We start from the raw sequence: 19,618 nt of genomic DNA on the forward strand, positions 1-19,618 counted from the left end.
ATTCACATGACTTCCTATAAATTTCCGTAAATCCAAAATTTAATGAGTACTTTTTACTATAATTAGGCTTATAGGGAGTAGTTTTCAAAAGCATAAACAGGCTTTTAATAGAGTCTTTGGTGACTGTAGGAGTTATATATGTACATCAGAAGAAAGTATTGTGAGTAGGAAGGAAAGAGATACGAGAAAAACTGTGATTTCTAAACTGTTGTGTCTAATTTTTGTATTTGAAGCTGCCTCTCTTCTCAGAAAATTATACTTTTATTATTATTATTATTAAGTAATCACTATGCCTAACTGTGGCTTGAACTCACCACCCTGAGATCAAGAGCCACATGCTCTACTGACCAAACCAGCCAGGCACCCCAGAAAGTTACACTTTTAAAAACCGTATTTTATTTTCCTTATAAACCAGGACTTTGGCTGCAAACAAAAGAAACTTAAACAGAGAGGAATTATGTTACAAGGATTTCAGGTGGCTCAAAAGAGTTGTCCTAGGTGTAGGAAACAGGTGAAAAACAAGAGTGCAATTGTGGCCAAGTCCCAGGTCCCCGACAGGAGCAGCCACGCAGGACAGTGACCATGAGCACATCCCTGTGGTCTCACCATTGCACGCTGGATGCCGCCCACCTGGACACTTGCTGCCATGTTGCTGGGCTCCTGACTTCACTGCTGCTGTGAGTAATCTTTGTCTGTCTCTGAGCCCATCATCCATTCTTTCCAGATTCAAAAAATGTGACTGGGCTCAACTGGATCACCAGTACAGTGTGGGAAGTGGGAGGGGAGGAGACAGAGCTCAGGGCTTGCCTCCGCTACCCCCACTGGTCCCCTGCTCCCCACCTTGAGATTTCCAAATACAGGACGTGTGTTTCCATTTTGAGCCAACACATCTGGCAAATGTCTACTAGATCGAGTTCCCATTTTGGAGGCATTCCTTTCAGTAATAGATACAGAATAATAAGAATAAAGTGCAGAATGCCCTGAGATACATTAGCCCTGAACTCAATTCTGGTGTCAACAATGGCCTTTAGAATATGTTTAAAACTACAGTATAGGGGCGCCTGGGTGGCTTAGTCTGTTAAGCATCCGACTTTCACTTGGGTCATGATCTCGCGGTTCGTGGGTTCGAGCCCCGCGTCGGGCTCTGTGCTGACTGCCAGCTCAGAGCCTGGAGCCTGTTTCAGTCTGTGACTCCCTCTCTCTCTGACCCTCCCCTGCTCGCGCTGTCTCTCTCTCTCTCTCCTAGAAATAAATAAAACATTAAAAAAATTATTTAAAACTACAGTATAAAGAAGAGTGCTGATAATAGTAATAACTCTAGAAGGGAATACACTCAGTGGTTCTTATTGTTTTGAATTAGCAAACCCCATGAAAATAGTTTTCAGCCCTTCAAGTTTGATTATTCAGTCAGCGGATTGTCCTTTCCTCATTTCTATTTCTCTAGCTGTCTTTAATCCAGCAATTTTCTGCTTAGGATCACCTTTGTCATAGGGAGTTGAATTAGAACAGGAAGAGTTAAATTTTACACCGAGTGAATGTTTCTCCTTGTTGTTCTCAGTGTGGGCACAATTTGGGGCCCAGGTTGAAAATGTGGCTTTATGAGTTTTTTCCCCTGATTTTGCTCTAATCTTTCATAGATTTACCACCCAACAAATATTTATGAAGTACCTTCTCAGGGAAATATCCCTTGAGGTTTTTCTTTTCCATCTGGTGACCCTTATTGTCATATTTATTCACTTGCTTTTCCTCTTTTTCATAATAGTTTTTTCACTTTAGAATTTTGGGTAAAATGCTATAAATACAACAATAACTGTCAGTCATCAAAGTCACAAATGGCATGGAAAAAGCATCAGTTTATGATCTGCCATATATATTCAAAGCATTTAGTTTGATGTAGAGATGATAAAATGTGATCCTGGATCAGAAACGTTTAGATATTTAAAGGAAATTGAAACAACTCCTTACAATAAACTATTGCCCAAAACAAAAATGACAAAGGTAGGAACCCCAAGCCTCCCTACCTCCTAATTCTGCATAAAGTTGGTCAGGCTGCGGCCCTTGTAATTATCTTGCAGATTGCCTTTGGCATTTACACCCTAGAAAATGGAGCTATTGTAAGATCTTATATTCTTCCTATGAAAATCAAATGGAGGATAGTTTAGATTTTTTTTTTTTTCATGTTTTGATGATTGGTAAAAGTCTTTTTCACAAGGGTAACTTTCCCTAAGTAAAGTAATCAAGGCACATGATTTGCTAATTGATGCACAGGGAAGTGCTTTAATGAATTATGGAAGCACTTGGCTCAGGTGTTGCCCCTGGGGAAAGAATACAGAATTACTGCTTAGCAATTAGACTGCCAATGTTCCTTACCCAGTTGACCATAATTAAAATAATTTTATTCTTGGTTTGATATTGGGAATTAAAACTCACACCTCAGTTACCTGGTAAAAGGGTTTCAAGGCTAATGGCATGAGACATGAGGGTTTTAAAATGCCAACCCGTGTTCTTCCTCTGAATATAGAATTCCTCAATCATTCATGTCTGATTAAAATTGTATTTGACTAATTGATAATGACTTTTCAATTAGGTAAAAGCATATTTTATTTAGAAATTACATTTATTTACATTGATTTTTCTCCTCTTAAGGATGTCTGGGCTTCTGTATCCAATTTGATCTAACTGCCACGACTCCTAGGAAGCCTTTGCAAGGGTAACTGACAGTCATTCCCCAAACGCAGGCTGATATAATCAGGCTTTGGAGAAGGCGCAGCCTGAAATCAGAGTTTTACTTTGGAAGACTACTTAGGAAACGTCCCCAGTCCCCACAAGAATATCTACTGAGGAGCTTAACCGGGTGTGATCAGGGAAATGAAAACCCACAGCTTGTGAGATCATGCTCTTTTCTGGTTGTGGGAGTCACGGGAATTTCTCCAGGTGAGGGAAGATTTATCACAAGCAACATTCATTCCAACGATTTCTCCTTTCTGTCCAGCATTGGAGAAGCACTGAAGGACTGTGAAGCACTGAGGTTCCTGTCTACCTGGCAAGCAGGAGCTGGAAGACAGACCCGCTCCTGTTCCTCCGGGGGCTGGAGGAGGGAGACAGTTGTTTCTGCCCTTGGCACGGCCAGACAGGAGAGGTGACCCTACTACTCCCGAGGTAACAGTGGCCTCAACTGCCAAGGCCTCATTATCAGGTGAAGTTGACTCGTCATTTGTCTAGCTGAGCTTTGGGGTGTCAACAGAGGTAGCTGGCCCTTTGAGGTCCTAGGTTTCCCCAGTGAATGAGGTGATTTCTGTGGATGTCATATATTCATGGAGACAAGTCTATGGAGAGAAGTCATGATCAGTTCCGTCTACTTGATCTCTAACTTATCTCTTACTCTCATTTGTCCCATTTCTAGAGCCACAGACATAATTTAGTCTCTCTTTACACTCTTGACCAATCGAAGTACCTTCAGTTTCTTTCTACTCCAAACACCCTGGAGTCTGTATCCTGTTGCCAGAGTTATTCTCTTAAAAACACAGATCGTGTAGTCTGCTGCTCAAAAACCTCCTGTGGGTTTTATTTGAAGAATAAAATACAAAGTTTTCAGATTAGATTTAAACATACCATATGTCCACACTCTGATTTTGGTTTTAATACTGACATCAACTCCCCATGGAAATAACACCGGATCTAACTGGGTGATCCATCTTTGCCCGGACCTATCTCCATGGCTTCACTCATGTTAGTGCCTACAGCTGGACCAGCTTCATCTTTCCCCTCCACCTTCTCAAGATCCCTTAGTCCCTCAAGGTCCAAATTAAGCATCAAAAATCCCCAGCTGGAGTTTTCTAGCACCGGGTTATGTGAAGTAGCTGTCGTCACATATTATTTTGTAAGTAATCAATCTTTCTCCCACATGCTCAGTCTGCCATAAATTTCTTTACCAAGAGAAAAGCCTTTCACTACATAATTAAAGATGAAATGCAGCACAGACAGTTTATCGACCTATGCAGACTCAGTATGAACAACCGGGAAGCTGCTTTATTACTCTCCCATCACTGCTTTCAAGCACTTTTTGCCAGGTCATCTTCCCTTCCATGACATCTTGAGCAGGTCTCAGATCTTTGGCTCTAGGTGAATTCAGGCAGAAGAGCAGTTTCTTCTCAGGTATACACACACACACACACACACACACACACACACACGCACAGAGTCTCATTCAATCAGAAGTAAAAACTTCAATTTTTTATTCAATTCAAAGCATTTCTCTTCTTTACCCACAATACATATCTCACTGCTGGTTCTGGAACAAGCGGTGAAGAAGGTAGAGAACATTATCTTTTCATGCTCCCTGTTTTACCTTCTCTCTTCGCTTTAATTCTGGCTCTTTCAGGTTGGACAAGGAGGGTTCAGAGGAAAAGGGCCAATGGCCCCGGCCAGCTGGCACTTGATTGGTTGTTGGGTGTCTTCTGTCATGGTAGGTGCCCAGACACTGGCCCTCTGTCAGGTGCACATGCATGTTTGTGTGCGTGTGCGTTCATGTGTGCGTGCCAGTAGGGGGTGTTACCCACTCGGACAAGGGTGCCTTTCTGATACCGGGCTGATCTCCTGGGACCACCTCTCTTAACTTCTGCCTTAGAAGTGCAACCCATCTCTTTCTTTCCTGGGCAGGCAGTTCCCCTGGATAGCATAGTTCAAAGGAATTGTAAGCCTGGTTCTTTACTTACTTGACCCATGGGAAATCTCATCCTCATCTTGACAATGGGCAGAAGTAACCAAAGTACAGGCTTATTTGGTTGTCCATTCGTATCCTGCTGTCACAGGCAGCTCCCTTTGCACTCCAGCCATCACACTGCTCCGCACAAGACCAGACACCACTCTGTCTTTACATGTGCCTCTGTGCTTCCGGGCCAGCTGCTACTCTCCTGGAAACACTTTGACTTTCCAATCCAGAGGTAACCAAGGAGGGACAGATGCTTTTCTCTAACTCAGCAGGATGTTAACCGGAGGGTCATTCCTCTCCTCTAGGCCTTCAAGGGCTTCCCTGGGGTCCTTTTCTTCTAAATTGGGGGCTGGAAGAGCAGATTCTTCCCCTCTCTCGTAGATATTAAATGTTTCTCCAGAGCAAGAAAAAGTTTTTGTTATCCACTGATACTAAAAAAGCCTCCAGTGTTGAGGCTTTAACTCTAATTCCAGGATATTGGGAAAAGTCCTTTTTTTTAAATGTTTATTTTATTTTTGAGAGAGAGAGAGAGAGAGTACAAGCAGGGGAAGGGGCTGAGAGAGAGGGAGACAGAACCTGAAGCAGGCTCCAGGTTCGGAGCTGATAGCATAGGGCCTGACGCAGGGCTTGCTGGAACCCACGAACTGTGAGATCATGATCTGAGCCGAAGTCAGACGCTTAATCGACTGAGCCACTCAGGCACCTTGGGAAAAGTCCTTTTTGATGATTTGTTCCTGCTGAATGGGATGAATATTAGAGCTCTTCCTCGGGGGGTGGGGAGAGAATTATAACCTACAGTCACACTAGTTGTAAATGATGGTACCTGGTCAACTCAGTCCTTTTTACTAATCTTGATGGGGCTCAAGTGTGAGGGAAAGAGGAGCCAGGGGATGAAAGCTAGGAGGAAGGTGCTGTCTAAAGTGATTCTCAGGTTACAATGGCAGATTTCATCAACTCTGGCATCCATAGTCTATTCTGGAACACGAATGGGTGACGAGGAAGGATGCCTTCTCTAGTTTCTCTTCAACTTAAGGATTCTCTGGTATCTACTGACGGCAGTATCTTTGAAATGACAAATGGTTATAATTTCTCCCTTAAATCACAGTTTTCCTAACAAACCACAAACCTAAGACATACAGATATGAAGAAGAGAAAATATTGGGCATTTTAATGTAAAAAGTTGACTTATTGACAAACTTGTACACAATATCCATCTTAGGGCCTGATTATCCAGGCATAACAGATATTTGTTATTGTGTCAGGCCACAAGCACACCCCTGGCCTAATGGATAACACCTCGACACACACACACACACACACACACACACACACACACACGGTTCTATAGGGCCACCAATTCACCCTGGCAGCAATGACTGGGGCAGAGCAACCATGATTCAGTTTGGGGTGAGTCAAGTCCATTGTAAGGTGGTGAGACAAACACTATCTATGGCTATTGTTCTCTGCTGTCTGGCAGCCTGGAAAAATGGAGCCACACAGATGAGAGAAGCAGAGACCAGAGAGAGAAGTGAGTCCAGATGGTGTTCAAGGACTAGGACCACCTATTGTAGAAGTGAGGCCCTTGCCCCTCTTACAACTGGGTTATGTGAGTCCATGGAGTCCCCTTTCTACTGAGGCTGGCCTGAGCCTTAGAATGGAAAGGTCCTGAACTAAGCACACGAGATGCCAAGATGGTTAGAAGGTGACTTTGGGTGCAACCCGTTTTCCTCTTTTCCTGGTTTTGAGCTACACATTTCACATCAAATTCTCCTGCTTTCCTTTTAGAACATTTGTTAAACAGCATTTCTGACAAATGAAAAAAGCTTAGAGGTACAAGTTCTTGATTTTGCTTCTGCTTCAATATATTGCTGACCATGTGACTTTGAACAAAACATTACCTGTTTCCTCATGTGTAAAGTAGATATTATAATACATATGAAGTTACTTTGTAAACTGTAAATTGGCAGACAAGTGTAAAGCATCATTATTAATAATATCAATTGTATTTTGAACATTATTTGGAATAATATTATGGCATTTCATTTGGCAGTATCTGAAAAAAAAACAGTGGCATCTTTGAGAAAATACCTATGGAAACATGCATATTCTCTCCACCTCCAGATATGCTCAGAAAAATTCATTTGGGTAACTAAGCATCCAGGTTCTAGAAGGTAAAAGGTTCTTTTAGAGATGCATATTTTATTATGAATTAATTTAAGCAAAAAATTTGAACATCAAATGCCCCCTTTTGTGTTATCATATTAAAGGAATGGAAATTTTCATGGACGAGGAGAAAGATGAACACACACTGAAGTAATAGAGTGTTGCTGAGTGGTACAGGCTGGGTGTTTCAAGGAACCTTTGGGATTTCATCAGCCAGAGTATAGGTGGTTATTTGATAGGTGTAGAAATGAAGAAGTTGGATGTGGGAGGGGCATAAGGTAGAGGAAGTACTTCCTTAACATCCCAGCTAAGGGCTGATCTTATCCTCTCTCCTTGAAGAGCTTTAGTAAGGTATGGTTTCAATTTATTTTATTTTTTTTAAGTTTATTTATTTATTTTGAAAGAGAAAGAGAGAGAGCGAGAAAGAGAGAGAGCAGGAGAGGGACAGAGAGAAAGGAAGAGAGAATCCCAAGCAGATTCTGTGCTGTCACTATGGAGCCCAGTGCTAGGTTTGATCCCATGAACTGACTGGATCATGACTGGAGCTGAAATCAAGAGTCGGATGCTTAACCAACTGAGTCATACAGGCACCCCATCTAATAAGGTATTGTTCCTATGGAAACAAGGCCCAGACAAAGTTCTATTCTAACGAAGCATCCACACCATCACCCAGGTTGGGAATAGAACTGACAGGATGGAAGTATGTCAGGCAGAGCCACTTGTCTAACCCTGGTCCTGAGTTATATACTGCGGAGGAAGCCAGCCTCCTGTGGACTGGCCCAAGGTTAGTTCTGCTCAGCAAATGTAGACTCTTGGGAGAGGCCTTTTTGAACCTATGTAGTCACACTTCTTTGCAGCTTAGAGAGAATGGTGGTAATTTAAGCTTTATCACAGATACAGACATTTAAATCAGGGTTTGTTACTGGTAGAGAGAGTAAAAAATGTTAAACTAGAGAATCTCAAAAGCATTAGGATGGTCCAATTTGAAATATTTTAGCCAGCTAGTGATACAGGAAATGCACATTGGTGGAACTTCACTCTGCTAAAATCCCAGTTTAAGATCCCAGTTTCGTCTTGGTTGAAGACCTGGGAGTAAGTAATTAACTTCTTGTAATTCCCACTCTGTTTTTTTGAAACAGGCAGGTTGTAGTATCTGATATTGTATATAGGTGAATCGGGATCCAGGAGCTGCTCTGCTATGGTAGAGTGGTGTCAGACAGATCTAGATGCGAATGTCACTGCTGCCCTTGAGCAAGTTACTCAACGTCCATGAGCTGCCATTTTCTCATTAGTTAAATGCAGATAATAAGCATTAGCTAAAAGATCATTGTGAGGACTAAAGTCAAAAAAGCTAAAATCCAGGATGCCTGGGTGGCTCACTTGGTTAAGCATCCGACTCTTGATTTCAGCTCAGGTTATGATCTAATGGTTTGTGAGATGGAGCCCCATGTTGGGCTCTGTGCTGACAGCTCAGAGTCAGCTTGGGATTCTTTCTCTCTGCCTCTCCCCTGCTTGCATTCTCTCTCTCTCTCTCTCAAAACAAATAAATAGACCTAAAAAATCTAGGGCATTAACTGGCTCAACAAATGACAAAAGGCATTTTTGTAAAGATGATTAGTAATTTTTAAAATCTTTGCTTGGATGTTTCTTATTGGTTCTAAGGCTGGGGGGATGGGATATATTAACATTTCCTCTGATACATATATTACTCACTTAGAGATGAAAAGTTTCTTGAAAGTTTCTTTAGACTTTTTTTGTGCTCAGAATTGCACCTCAGTGCAATGGCTCTAGCTAGGACTGTAGCAACCATCAAGGTCAATACTGTCATGTGTTATCGAGCAGGTCCAAGGAAGTAATTCTCCAAGAAAACAAATTAAGGGAGTGGCCAACCTGGGGTGTGGCCATGCTTAAAGCCTGCAATGGCTCTCCTTGGCCCTTCATGACTGACCAGAGCCCTGCCCTTCTGCTTCCTGTCGGCTTCTCCCTCGTGCTTTTTCACAGTGTCTTTTTCCAAGAAGTTCTTTGCTCTCCTTGCTTTCCAGAACTATCTCTCACCACCTTCCTCTTTGGGTGCTGATCTTTTAAGGTGCCTCCCAGAGCTTACTCCCTCGGATTTTCTTGGCCCCAGTTCCTTTAGGCAGATTCGCTCTGAGTAGTTTGCAATAGTATCCACTTTATTTTTTTATTTTTTATTTTTTTAAATGTTTTATTTTTATTTCTAGGAGGGAGAGAGAGACAGCGTGAGCAAGGGAGGGTCAGAGAGAGAGGGAGTCACAGACTGAAACAGGCTCCAGGCTCTGAGCTGGCAGTCAGCACAGAGCCCGACGCGGCGCCCGAACCCACGAACCGCGAGATCATGACCTCAGAGAAAGTCGGACGCTTAACCGACTAAGCCCCCCAGGCGCCCCCAATAGTATCCACTTTAAAATGAATCATCATGTTGGTAGGTGTTTGTTTATGTCTCTGTTTTCATCAACAGTCAGACAGAGAGAGCAGGGACAAGGCATCTATTTTTTCTCACCACGCTCGAGTTCTAGATCAAAAAGTACTAACTGCCAGTCCCTGGGGCCTGCGTAACCAGTTCTTGTTATTCACAAGGCAAATCAATAAACTCACGTCTTTTAATTCCCAAGCCTTTTTTCTACCTCTCATGCCAGCCATTTATCTCTGGGATCTACCTTTTCTATGTCCTCCTGTTCTTTCAGGAGAGCTCTGTGAGAGGAGATAATAAAAAAGATTTTTGTCACTATATTAACCCACCTAAATAATACCATAGTGTGGCTACGTGATGATTTTACAATAAAGATTTATTATGTCTTTCTTCAACTTGGGACAGGTTGAACATTGGCCTGGAGGTTATTTGTCTTCATTTGCAGAATGCATTACTTTTAATTTAAGAGTCAAAACTGCCTTTGCAAAGCCCAGGATTTCGACTTTTTCTCGATGCTGTCTTTTAAAACAATTTACCTTTCTTTCCAGGAGGTGGCAGTATAACACAAACAATAATCTGTGCCAGTTGCAGTTTTGACTATTTTAGGCTCACGTTAGCATTACAGCAACAGGAGGCTCATTCTGGGTTAGATTTCTACAATAATTCCAAATTGAAAAGATAGGGTATTTCTAAAGACTTGCTCTATAGGTCGTCTTTTTGCTGCCAATCATTCTGATGTCAATCATTCTCAGATAGGAAAATTTAGCCATGGTTATATAAGAATCCCATTGTATTTTGCACTTGAAAACATAAACCAAAAGAGGATCTTTAGATAAATTCTCTTTTAACTATTTTAGTATACGCATTAGCCTTAATGCATTTTTTTTTGTAGCTATATTTAATTCACTGCATTATGTTAGTTAAGGTGAAATTATCTGGACTCTTGATGCTACCTCAATTGAGAAAATTTATTTGAATGTGTGTAAGACCTATACATACATATATTTACTGGAGCAAGTGTCTTTCAAAGAGTTATTTCAGCCCCCCAAAGTTAATTTCGTAGACTCAGCACAGTTCACCGAGTTAGTTTCTTTAATTCAGTTTCTCAGATTTTGATTAGTTATCCATAACTTCTGGAGAATTTCTTTTTTTTTTTTTTTTTAATGTTTTATTTATTTCGAGGAAAGAGAGAGACAGCGTGAGCAGGGGAGGGTCAGAGAGAGAGGGAGTCACAGACTGAAACAGGCTCCAGTCTCTGAGCTGGCAGTCAGCACAGAGCCCGACGCGGGGCCCGAACCCACGAACCGTGAGATCATGACCTAAGCGAAAGTCGGACGCTTAACCGACTAAGCCACCCAGGCGCCCCTCTGGGGAATTTCTTAAACAAAACTAGAAGAAAATATTCATCAGACCAAGATGAATTCGATGTCAGAGAAGCCAGGAAATAGTTTTCAGGGTGTGCCTAATTAAAATTTTGGTTCTCTAGAAGCCAAAACTAAAAGTGTGTAAGCAAGTAAGAAATCTGTTAAAGGACATGCATATCTATTACTATTCTCTGAAAAGACAAGCTAACAAATTACTCAGCTATGTTTACTAGATAGTCACAATTTATTCACTTGTGAATAACTATGCCCTTAGATATCATTCTAGAGGCAAGAAAAATCTCCCTAGTGTGGACCCCAGCCCCTGCGTCTCCATTTACTAATAAATGTTTTAACTTCTTTTGCCATTGTGCTGGTTAGAAAGCAGGCAGCAGACACTGGATCTTGAATCACAGTGAGGTCCCCAGACATTGGTGGAAGGAAAGATGTGACACAGGGTATCCTTGCAAATATGGACTTTCTACTTGTTTCTTTACCCAACAAATACTTATTTAGCACCTACTCTCAGCAGGGACTGTGTGAGGTGGGAAGGACATAGCCAGTCAGACAGGTGGACATGCTTTTTGCTGACCTTATGCACAGAGCCCTGCTTCTCTCCTTCTCTCCACCAGTTCTCTGCTTCTACAATGTATTCAGATGGATGGTGAATATCTTGCATTCATCTCTCTTATTTTGTAACTTTTCTCCCCTAGGTTTCATCTAACACATGTATAGAGGAAGATGTGGTGAAGATACATAGGAGAACACCATGTGACGACAGAGGATTGTTGTGATGCATCCACAAGCCAAGGAATGCAGGAGGCTACTGGAAGCTCAAAGAGGGTCCTGGGCCAACACGAGGCAGAGTATTACCATGACTGGGTGGTATGATGTGATTAGTTAGACTGGGGGCATGAGATTGGGACTTTCAGGTCCCCATAGCCTGCATATGTGTAGAGGACAGCCAGATGTTCTTGCGTGTTTGGGAAAGGGGACAAGTGATCCACAGATGAGAGTTGAAATCTAGAAGCCCAGATAGAATAAACACAATGTAGGAAAGGGACCCATCTCTGAGGTTTGGGGCCAAATAGACCAAAGCTAGAGATTGGGTAGAGCATGCACTGGGTCTCCAGGACTAGTGCTTAGCAAGAACTTGGAGCTTCTATAGACCTGAGTCAAAAGGAAGGTAGTCATTTCATGGCAGGAGATAAGATAGAGATGTGATAGCTGTGGACACTAGAGCAATGTTTCCAGTGAGGACAAAAGCCTCTTTTTAAAGATCTACTGCATTCAATCTTTTGTGGCAGAAGCCAGCAAAGACGGATAAAACTTTAGATAACTCAAACCCCCTACCATGACTCTCCCTAGTACCAAGATGTGGTCCCAGAGGAGAGGAGAGGAGAAGAAATTTGAGATGAGCAATTTGGAGAGGAAAACAGTCCTGAAAGGGAATTTAATTTTTGAATGGACTGTGTCTAAATGGAGAATTGACTGGGAACTCACCTGTAGAAGACTAAGTTCTGGGTCAGAAGGCATCTTCTTGGTGAGATCAAAGGCTCACTGCTGTCTGGCAATCTCAGGCCCAGGAAAGAGGGGCGATGCTCTGATCAACTTTGGGTGTTCCCCTCTCTCCCCATAGGAAGGGTCATCATTGGGGCTAAGCCATGCACCCCTGCACACCTCTTATAAACTACGTACTGGAGTTTGCATTATTCCCTACACAAATGGTTCCAAGCCTGCCTCTAAGTGCTGTAATATTCACTTCTTTGATTCCCTTTTTGGCTTAGAGTTTATTCCTTAGGCTGGGTGACCAAAGGATGGCTATTTTTGTGGATGGAATAGAACATGTGGGCTTCAACCTGCATGTGCCCACATGCTGTCAAGGTGCAGGCAGAGCAAGTGGAAAAAGAAAAGAGGTTAGCCATGGGCCACTGTACACAGCCACAGCAACCTGTAGAAGTTCTGGGAGGAATTCTACAAGCACACCTGCCTTCCAGGTTGATTTGTGGGTACATTTATCAAGGTAGTAGGAGAGAACAAAATTCAGTAGTGTGCTAGTTTGATTTATAACTTCTAAATGTTTAGACAGAAGCCACCTGGGCCTTCATTTGCACTCTTGTCCTGGGCCCTGCACTGTCAGGAGCAGATCCGCTTGTTCTCATGGAAGCAGGGCTCTGAGGCTCTGATAGGTTCTGTTATAGAGACGCAGGTTACACGTTCGTGCATTTGGGTTGCGACTGTGATGTCCGAAGTCTGTTCTGTATGCTAGAATTATTGTCCATATGGTGATTTCTATTACTATAAAAAGTTCAAATTTAATTCCTGGAGCAGGGCTAAACAAATGAAAAATGCTTGGCAAGTCTGTTTTCTTCTCTAGATTTTAAACTTGTGGAGTGTGAGAAGGACAGGATGTGTATCGCTTGTTCCCACTCCCACATTACAGCAGCGCGGACCTCAGCTTTCTCTTGCTGGTCACACACAGCCTCCCCCAGTTTGCCTCAGCTTACATGTCATTCAGACCTGCTTCCTTTTTTCTGATTAATGATGTAGTTTCTTTTCTTTCTTTCTTTCTTTCTTTCTTTCTTTCTTTCTTTCTTTCTTTCTTTCTTTCTTTCTTTCTTTCTTTCTTTCTTTCTTTCTTTNCTTCCTCATTTATACTTCTAACTGACCCTTCTTTACTCAATTTCTTCCTTTGTGTACCGCTTCTGGAAACTAGGGATACATTTTCCTGGCAGTCCAGCATAGCCTGGAGAACTCTCTGGCCTTGTGAATCTCCTGCTCCCCTGCTCTGGCCTAGCTGATTCCATAAGCAGAATCTAGGTGAAGTTCACTCTTTTTCTTCCATTCTAGTGCCTACTGATAAAGGGACATACCAAAATATAGGAGGAAGAAATGGAAACAACAGACATCTTGGTGTTGCTATAGAGTTTCACAACCGGAAGGTGTCTTCCACGTCACTTTTGGGTCAGAAACTGTAGCCTGAAGGCTCTAGGTCACCACCGCCCGGCCAGAATGAGGCCTTCCATCCTGACAGATGGCCCAGGCCTATGCCTTTCCAGTGAGTTATGCCATATTATCTCCCTTTCTCAAAAGTTCCTTTCGTCCAATTTCTACTGGCTCTCTGAGAAACATAAAGGGACATTCTCTTCTCCTTAACATATTTCCAGATGGATCTACCCAAGAAATATTAGACCAAAAAAAAATCTTATCCCTTATCATTTGACATTAATTATGACCCTTGCTTGATTATTTCTTTGCAGGGAGGAATGACGGTCTTGACTAAAACCAGCACCTCTGTGAGTGTGGCCTCGCTGTAGGTGCCGTTCCTGGACAACAAATAGGTAACTGGAACAGCAAACTACAAAGACCAATTACTTCCGTTATAGGTAAGCTAATAACAGTATATTACTTTTCTAATATTACTCATCTCTCTATCAAGGGGAACGTATGCATTGCTCTTTTTAATTTTTATTTTATTTCACTTTGTTTTTGCTTTATGTTAGAAGATTGAGATAGAAATTGCGTCGCTTCTGAATCTTTTCAGTTGTATGTATGACTCATCCTGAGCACACTCTCCCTGCCGTGGACTGGATGTTTGTGTCCCCTCCCCCTGAATTCATATGAAACCAAATCTCCAATGTGATGCCATTTACAAGTGGGGCTTTTGGGAGTGATTAGGCCGAAGCCCTCAGGAATGGGATCAGGGCCCTGATGAAAAAGGTGCCAGAGAGCAACCTTGCCCCTCTGCCAGGTGAGGACACAGCAAGAGGACAGCTGTCCGTGAACTTGGAAGTGGGGTTTCACCACCACCAAACCTGCCAGCGCCTTGGTCTTGGACTTCCCAGTCTCTAGAGCTGTGAGAACTAAATTTCTCTTGTTTATAAACCACCCGAAGTATGGCATTTTGCTATAGTAACCTGATCAGACTGAGATGCTCACCTCCTGGAATAAGTGTCCGCCCCAGGAGGTGTCAGCTGAGTCAAAGCCAAGCTTTGTCTCTTTCTCACTCCTATGATCATATGTATCCACTTTCTTTGAAAAGTAATTTGAAGTGATTTACAAACAAGATTTATATATATGTAATTGTATATGTGATGTTAATATAACCATCACCATAATTATAATATAATTATAAAAACATAAAATAATAATATAATAATAATGGTGATAGAGAGATAGATATAGATATATAGCATCATGAAATTGGGTCCTGACTGATAGCTCTTGTAGCCAAGAATGTTCTATTTCCTTGCAGAGAATTTCAGGACTAGAGACTTTCAGTTGCCCATTGTCCAGCCCTTCGGGTTAAGTCATAAATACTTCTGTCCTCTGATTCTTTGTTCAGGCCCAGTATCCTCTCGGCATCATCAAACCACTGCCTGCTGACTCCTGGATATAGCCTCTAGTTTTCATCATTTCTTTTTTTGTTTTTGTTTTGTTTTGTTTTGTTTTTGAGAGAGAGAGAGAGAGAGAGAATGTGCACCCTTATGAGAGAGTGGGGGAGAGGCAGAGAGAGAGATAATCTTAAGCAGGCTCCATGTCCAGCACAGAGCCCGACGTGGGGATTGATCTCATGACTGTGAGATCATGACCTGAGCTCAAATCAAGAGTCCAAGGCTTAACTGACTGAACCACCCAGGTGCCCCTATCATTTCTTTCAGTGTAAGCATTCAGGGCTTTCTCTGAACACCACATGTAAGGGTTCTTTTTCTTACTTAGACTTTCAGGTGTGTACACATTGTCCAGACTTGTTATGCTTATCTATCCCCCAGTTCTAAGACTGTAATCTTCCAGGTCTGCTGGCTCTTCCAGCCCTGAGCTCCAAGGCCTTTTGGGCATCTCCTCACAGTGCTTGCTCCCATCAGGTCCTAGTTGTTGTCTAGAATCTAGAGAGCCTGTTTGTTTTTTGTTTTTTGTTTTTTGTTTTTTTCAGCATCTTGGTGTTAGTTAGAAATAGATGGGGCGCCTGGGTGGCTCAGTCAGTTGAGCGTCCAGCTTCTGCTCAGGTCATGATCTCATGGTTCGTTGGTTTGAGCCCTGCGTCGGGCTCTGTGCTGACAGCTCAGAGCCTGGAGCCTGTTTCGGATTCTGTGTCTCCTTCTCTCTCTGTCCCTCCCCCACTCGGGCTCTGTCTCTGTCTCAAAAATTTAAAAACAACAACAACAACAACAAAAAGAAAAATAGAACTGAAAGATCAATGACATTACTTTATCGATAACTTGCCTTTTTGTTAATGATATTGCTGTCTTCTGGACTGTGGTTTTAAAAATGACGTTGTCATTTTGGGTATAAATTATTCCAGGAAGCCCTTCTGTTACCAGATAGATTTTCCTAAACATTCCTTTATCACCTGTCTCTTTTTTTCCTACACGCAGCACAAATGCCTCCTAAAGTTTAGTTTCAACCAGAATTTATTTGTTTTTCTTTATTTTCTACAACTCCCCTATAAGAATTTCCATTGTATTCAAATGAGTCTTTATGGGGAAACCCTACAAATACTATGGCTTAGCAAATACGGTGCAATAGCATTTGCTCAGCTGGTATCGTATTCGGAAAAACTGTCCCTCACCTCTTCTTCAGCTACACTCAGCCTTGTCAGTCCATTTCTTCTCCTGAGCTTAATATTTATTCATCCATTCAATGAATATTTGTTAAGTGCCCGTTGTGGACAGGGACTAGGTGATGTAGTGCTGAAGAAATTGAATAAAACAGTCCTCCCTGCTCTCATGGGGTTTCCATTCTAGTATCAATATAAGAAATAGAGGGGGGAAAGGAGTGGTGGTCTGGAGGAGGGAAGCAAAGAAGCCAGCAGAGCTGGAGCAGGTATTTTATTTATTTTTTATTTTTTAAATGATTTTTTAAGCTTATTTATTTATTTTGAGAGAGAGAAAGCATGAATGAGGGAGGAACGGAGAGAGAGACAGAGAATCTCAAGCAGGCTTTGCATGGTCAGCACTGAGCTCGACACTGGGCTCAAACTCACCAACCATGAGATCCTGACCCGAGTTGAAGTTGGATGCTCAACTGGCTGAGCCACCCAGGCTGCCCTGGATTGGGTATTTTAGCTGGGAAACCTCAAGTAAGAAAACAAAGTGGACTGTGGGGAGGCTGTGGGTCTGTATTCCTGTCTGCCAGGAGAGAAGGGGAGAGTTGAGTGATGGCACAGAGTTCTGTTAAGTTCTGCCACACTCTGGTGTGATGTTTTCACGGATAGAGTAAATACTGCTGAACCTTGGGTTCTAGGAAGGGGCCTGTGACAATACTTTCACAGATTCCTAGAGATTTTCTCCTCAGATAAATGCTGGTAGAACTTTAGTGAAAGAAGGCTGAGGGCCCACCAACAAGATATCTGGACAGAGTGTGATTGTGTCACAGGGCACAGAACCCATAAAATAATCCAGATAAGGAGTAAATGTATATAGAATCAACTCACATCTTGGTGGGGGTGAGGAGAGCAGGACACAGAAAACAGTCATCACACAGGAGACAGAAAAAATGGCCTCAAGACATCCATTTGGAAGCATAGCAAAAATGGTTAATGGTTGAAAGCATAGATAAATAGACAAGAAAAAGTCATCAACCCATTGTGAGTTCCACAGTTCTTTGATACATAGGAAGTCATTGGTGAGTCTTAAGTGGTGCAGGTTTATTGACAAACCATTGGATGGCACTGGAGATTTAGACGTTGTTGGCTAATTCTGCCCGGGTGGTTGAGATGAAAAATTCAGTCTCAAGTCTGGCTATGAAGGGGCTAACTAGCCTGACCATAATGAAGGAAGTCCAGGAATCAGAATTGGAGGTCCAAGGTTCAAGAGGAGATGTTACCACAGAAAAGGGATGGGAGCTGATTAGAACACAAGTCATGGTAAGGTTTGGGTGGAGAACAGCAGTGGGGCTCCAGAGTCCCACTGGGACATGGCCCTGAGTAACTGGTATTACAGGGATAAAAACCCATCTCAGGATGAAAAACCAGGTTTCAACTCCTTTCTAAATAGTATAACCCACCAGGTCTCCTGTGATTCAAGGATGCTTCATGGGAGTGGCAGTGGAAACAAAAGTTTAAAAAGTTCAAACCCATGGTCAGAAATCAGAAAAAGGGCATCTAAAAGCCAGAGGCGCCTCAGAAACCCTGAGAGCTCAGGAGAGCAGAGCAAAGGAAAGAAGAGAAGGGCCACACCAGTAGAATAACAGCAGTGATTGTTAATTCAGGAATTAATGTGTTACTGTTTTCCTGGATGCTGAAAAAAGGAGAAAATAATAGGGAGCATCTTCCTGAGGTACAGATCATTTCCATGAGAGAAGGAGAGAAAGTCATTTTCTGGTGAGCACATCTGACGAGGAAGAGGTGTTCTCACGATCCTTTGGTGAGAATTGTTGATCAGATGATGATTCCCCCCTGAAACCCAGGACCATGGTGGCCAAAGAGCCCAGAGAACCAGCAATGGGGAGGGGTCTTTATTAGAGGGAAGGATGAGTAATTAACAAGTGGGTATTGCACATCTCTATTATGTTACAGCATTTTCTTTGAAGTTAAAAAACGTCTTCAGTGGGATTTCATTCTGAGCTTTTGAGGAAGATTGATTTTATGAAATGTTTTAATTAGTTTTTAAGACCCTTGAGCTATTTCTGTGCCTTTATTCTCACTCTCTGCGGTTAGGACACCATTTAGGAATTTGACAGTATTTTTCCCTAAACATTTTGTCCTTTTGCAGTTGTCAAATATTGAATTAGATCTTGTTATAAACAGACCAGAAGCTGGCATTGTTGACATTTCCCTTCATTAGGAAGAAACTGAAAGTTGACATTTTCAACCTATCAGCTCTAGTTTGGTCTGCCGATAAGAACACAGTACAGAGAATGAGGCAATCTGTTTCCTTTTTTGCTCTCATTAAAGGCTCACTATGAGATGTTAATTGATAAAACTATTTTACTTAATGAATGCCTAAGTTTCTCTTCAACAGAGAGGAAAAGTATTGATTAACTCTAGGATTTAAAGTCTGAATGAATGAAAGAAGGCATTGCTTTGAATCCTAAAAGATTGATCAAGCTTAAAATTTGAAATCTGAATGAGTGAATGAAGATGTCAATTGAAGTCCTGATGTGTCTCTTATTAGTTAGTTAATACTTTTTTCCTTCTCTCTTTATTTGCAAAATTGGAAAAATAACAATAGCTCCCTTTTCCCGTGCCAAGGATTATTACAAGGGGTCAATTAGGTAATGTAGTGAAGAGCTTTACATAGTGTTGAAATGCTAGCCAAATGTTAGGTTTTGTATTCCATATTCCATAGGCTTAATGAGAGAGGTTATTGGGTTAGATTGATTGGCTTCTGGAATAATGTGAAGTTCAGACAAGATCTGTGGTTGAGGTTTTAGAAAGCTAAAGTCCTTTTTCACTTTCCTGGAACTCATCACTAGACTCAATTGATGGATATAATTTTCATCCTAATCCCCTCAAAAGTTTGAGGCGACAGCTTTAATTCTCAGTATAGAGAATTATCTGGTTGCAAGTTGAGGCTAAGGCAGCTAATACTATGGTGGTGTGTATACATCAACTTGAGTTTTTGAGGAAAGGGGGAAGAGCTTGGAAGCAGTACTCAGAAATCACAACAACATTCATGAGAATATTGACTTAGCTTGAGAAGAGAGTATGAAAAAAATTCTCCCACCCTACCAAACCGATGGTCCAGGTTTAAATGTGGCCCCATCAGAAATGGACAGAAAAAAAGGGAAGATGAGTGATACCTTTAGAAATGAAAGTGGAGAAGACCTTTACTTTCAAGTTAATTTTCTTTCTTTACATCCTATAGTAAAGTCATGGTTTGACCAGTCTATTTTCCATGGTGAGTCAGTTTGGAATAAAACTGAATAAGAAATGTTACTAATTCTGATGAAATTCAGAGGTACCAGTATTTGGTCAAAACCCACGTGGAAAAAGTTTTGAGTAAAAGAGAT

At 41.9% G+C, this 19,618-nt stretch overlaps 1 protein-coding gene across 1 annotated transcript in view; it reads right to left on the bottom strand.

Moving 5' to 3' along the window:
- The window catches only part of GALNTL6 (polypeptide N-acetylgalactosaminyltransferase like 6), a 1,147,170-nt gene that overhangs the window by 182,992 nt on the left and 944,560 nt on the right, over positions 1-19,618 (bottom strand). Inside the window, exon 6 of the mRNA XM_077779662.1 lies at positions 4,061-4,075. Within this exon, the coding sequence (XP_077635788.1) occupies positions 4,061-4,075 (15 nt within the window). The remainder of the gene's footprint in view (positions 1-4,060; positions 4,076-19,618) is intronic.

The sequence above is a fragment of the Crocuta crocuta genome, unplaced genomic scaffold (assembly GCF_008692635.1).
Source record: "Crocuta crocuta isolate KB4526 unplaced genomic scaffold, BGI_CrCroc_1.0 scaffold158, whole genome shotgun sequence".
Taxonomy (NCBI): domain Eukaryota; kingdom Metazoa; phylum Chordata; class Mammalia; order Carnivora; family Hyaenidae; genus Crocuta; species Crocuta crocuta.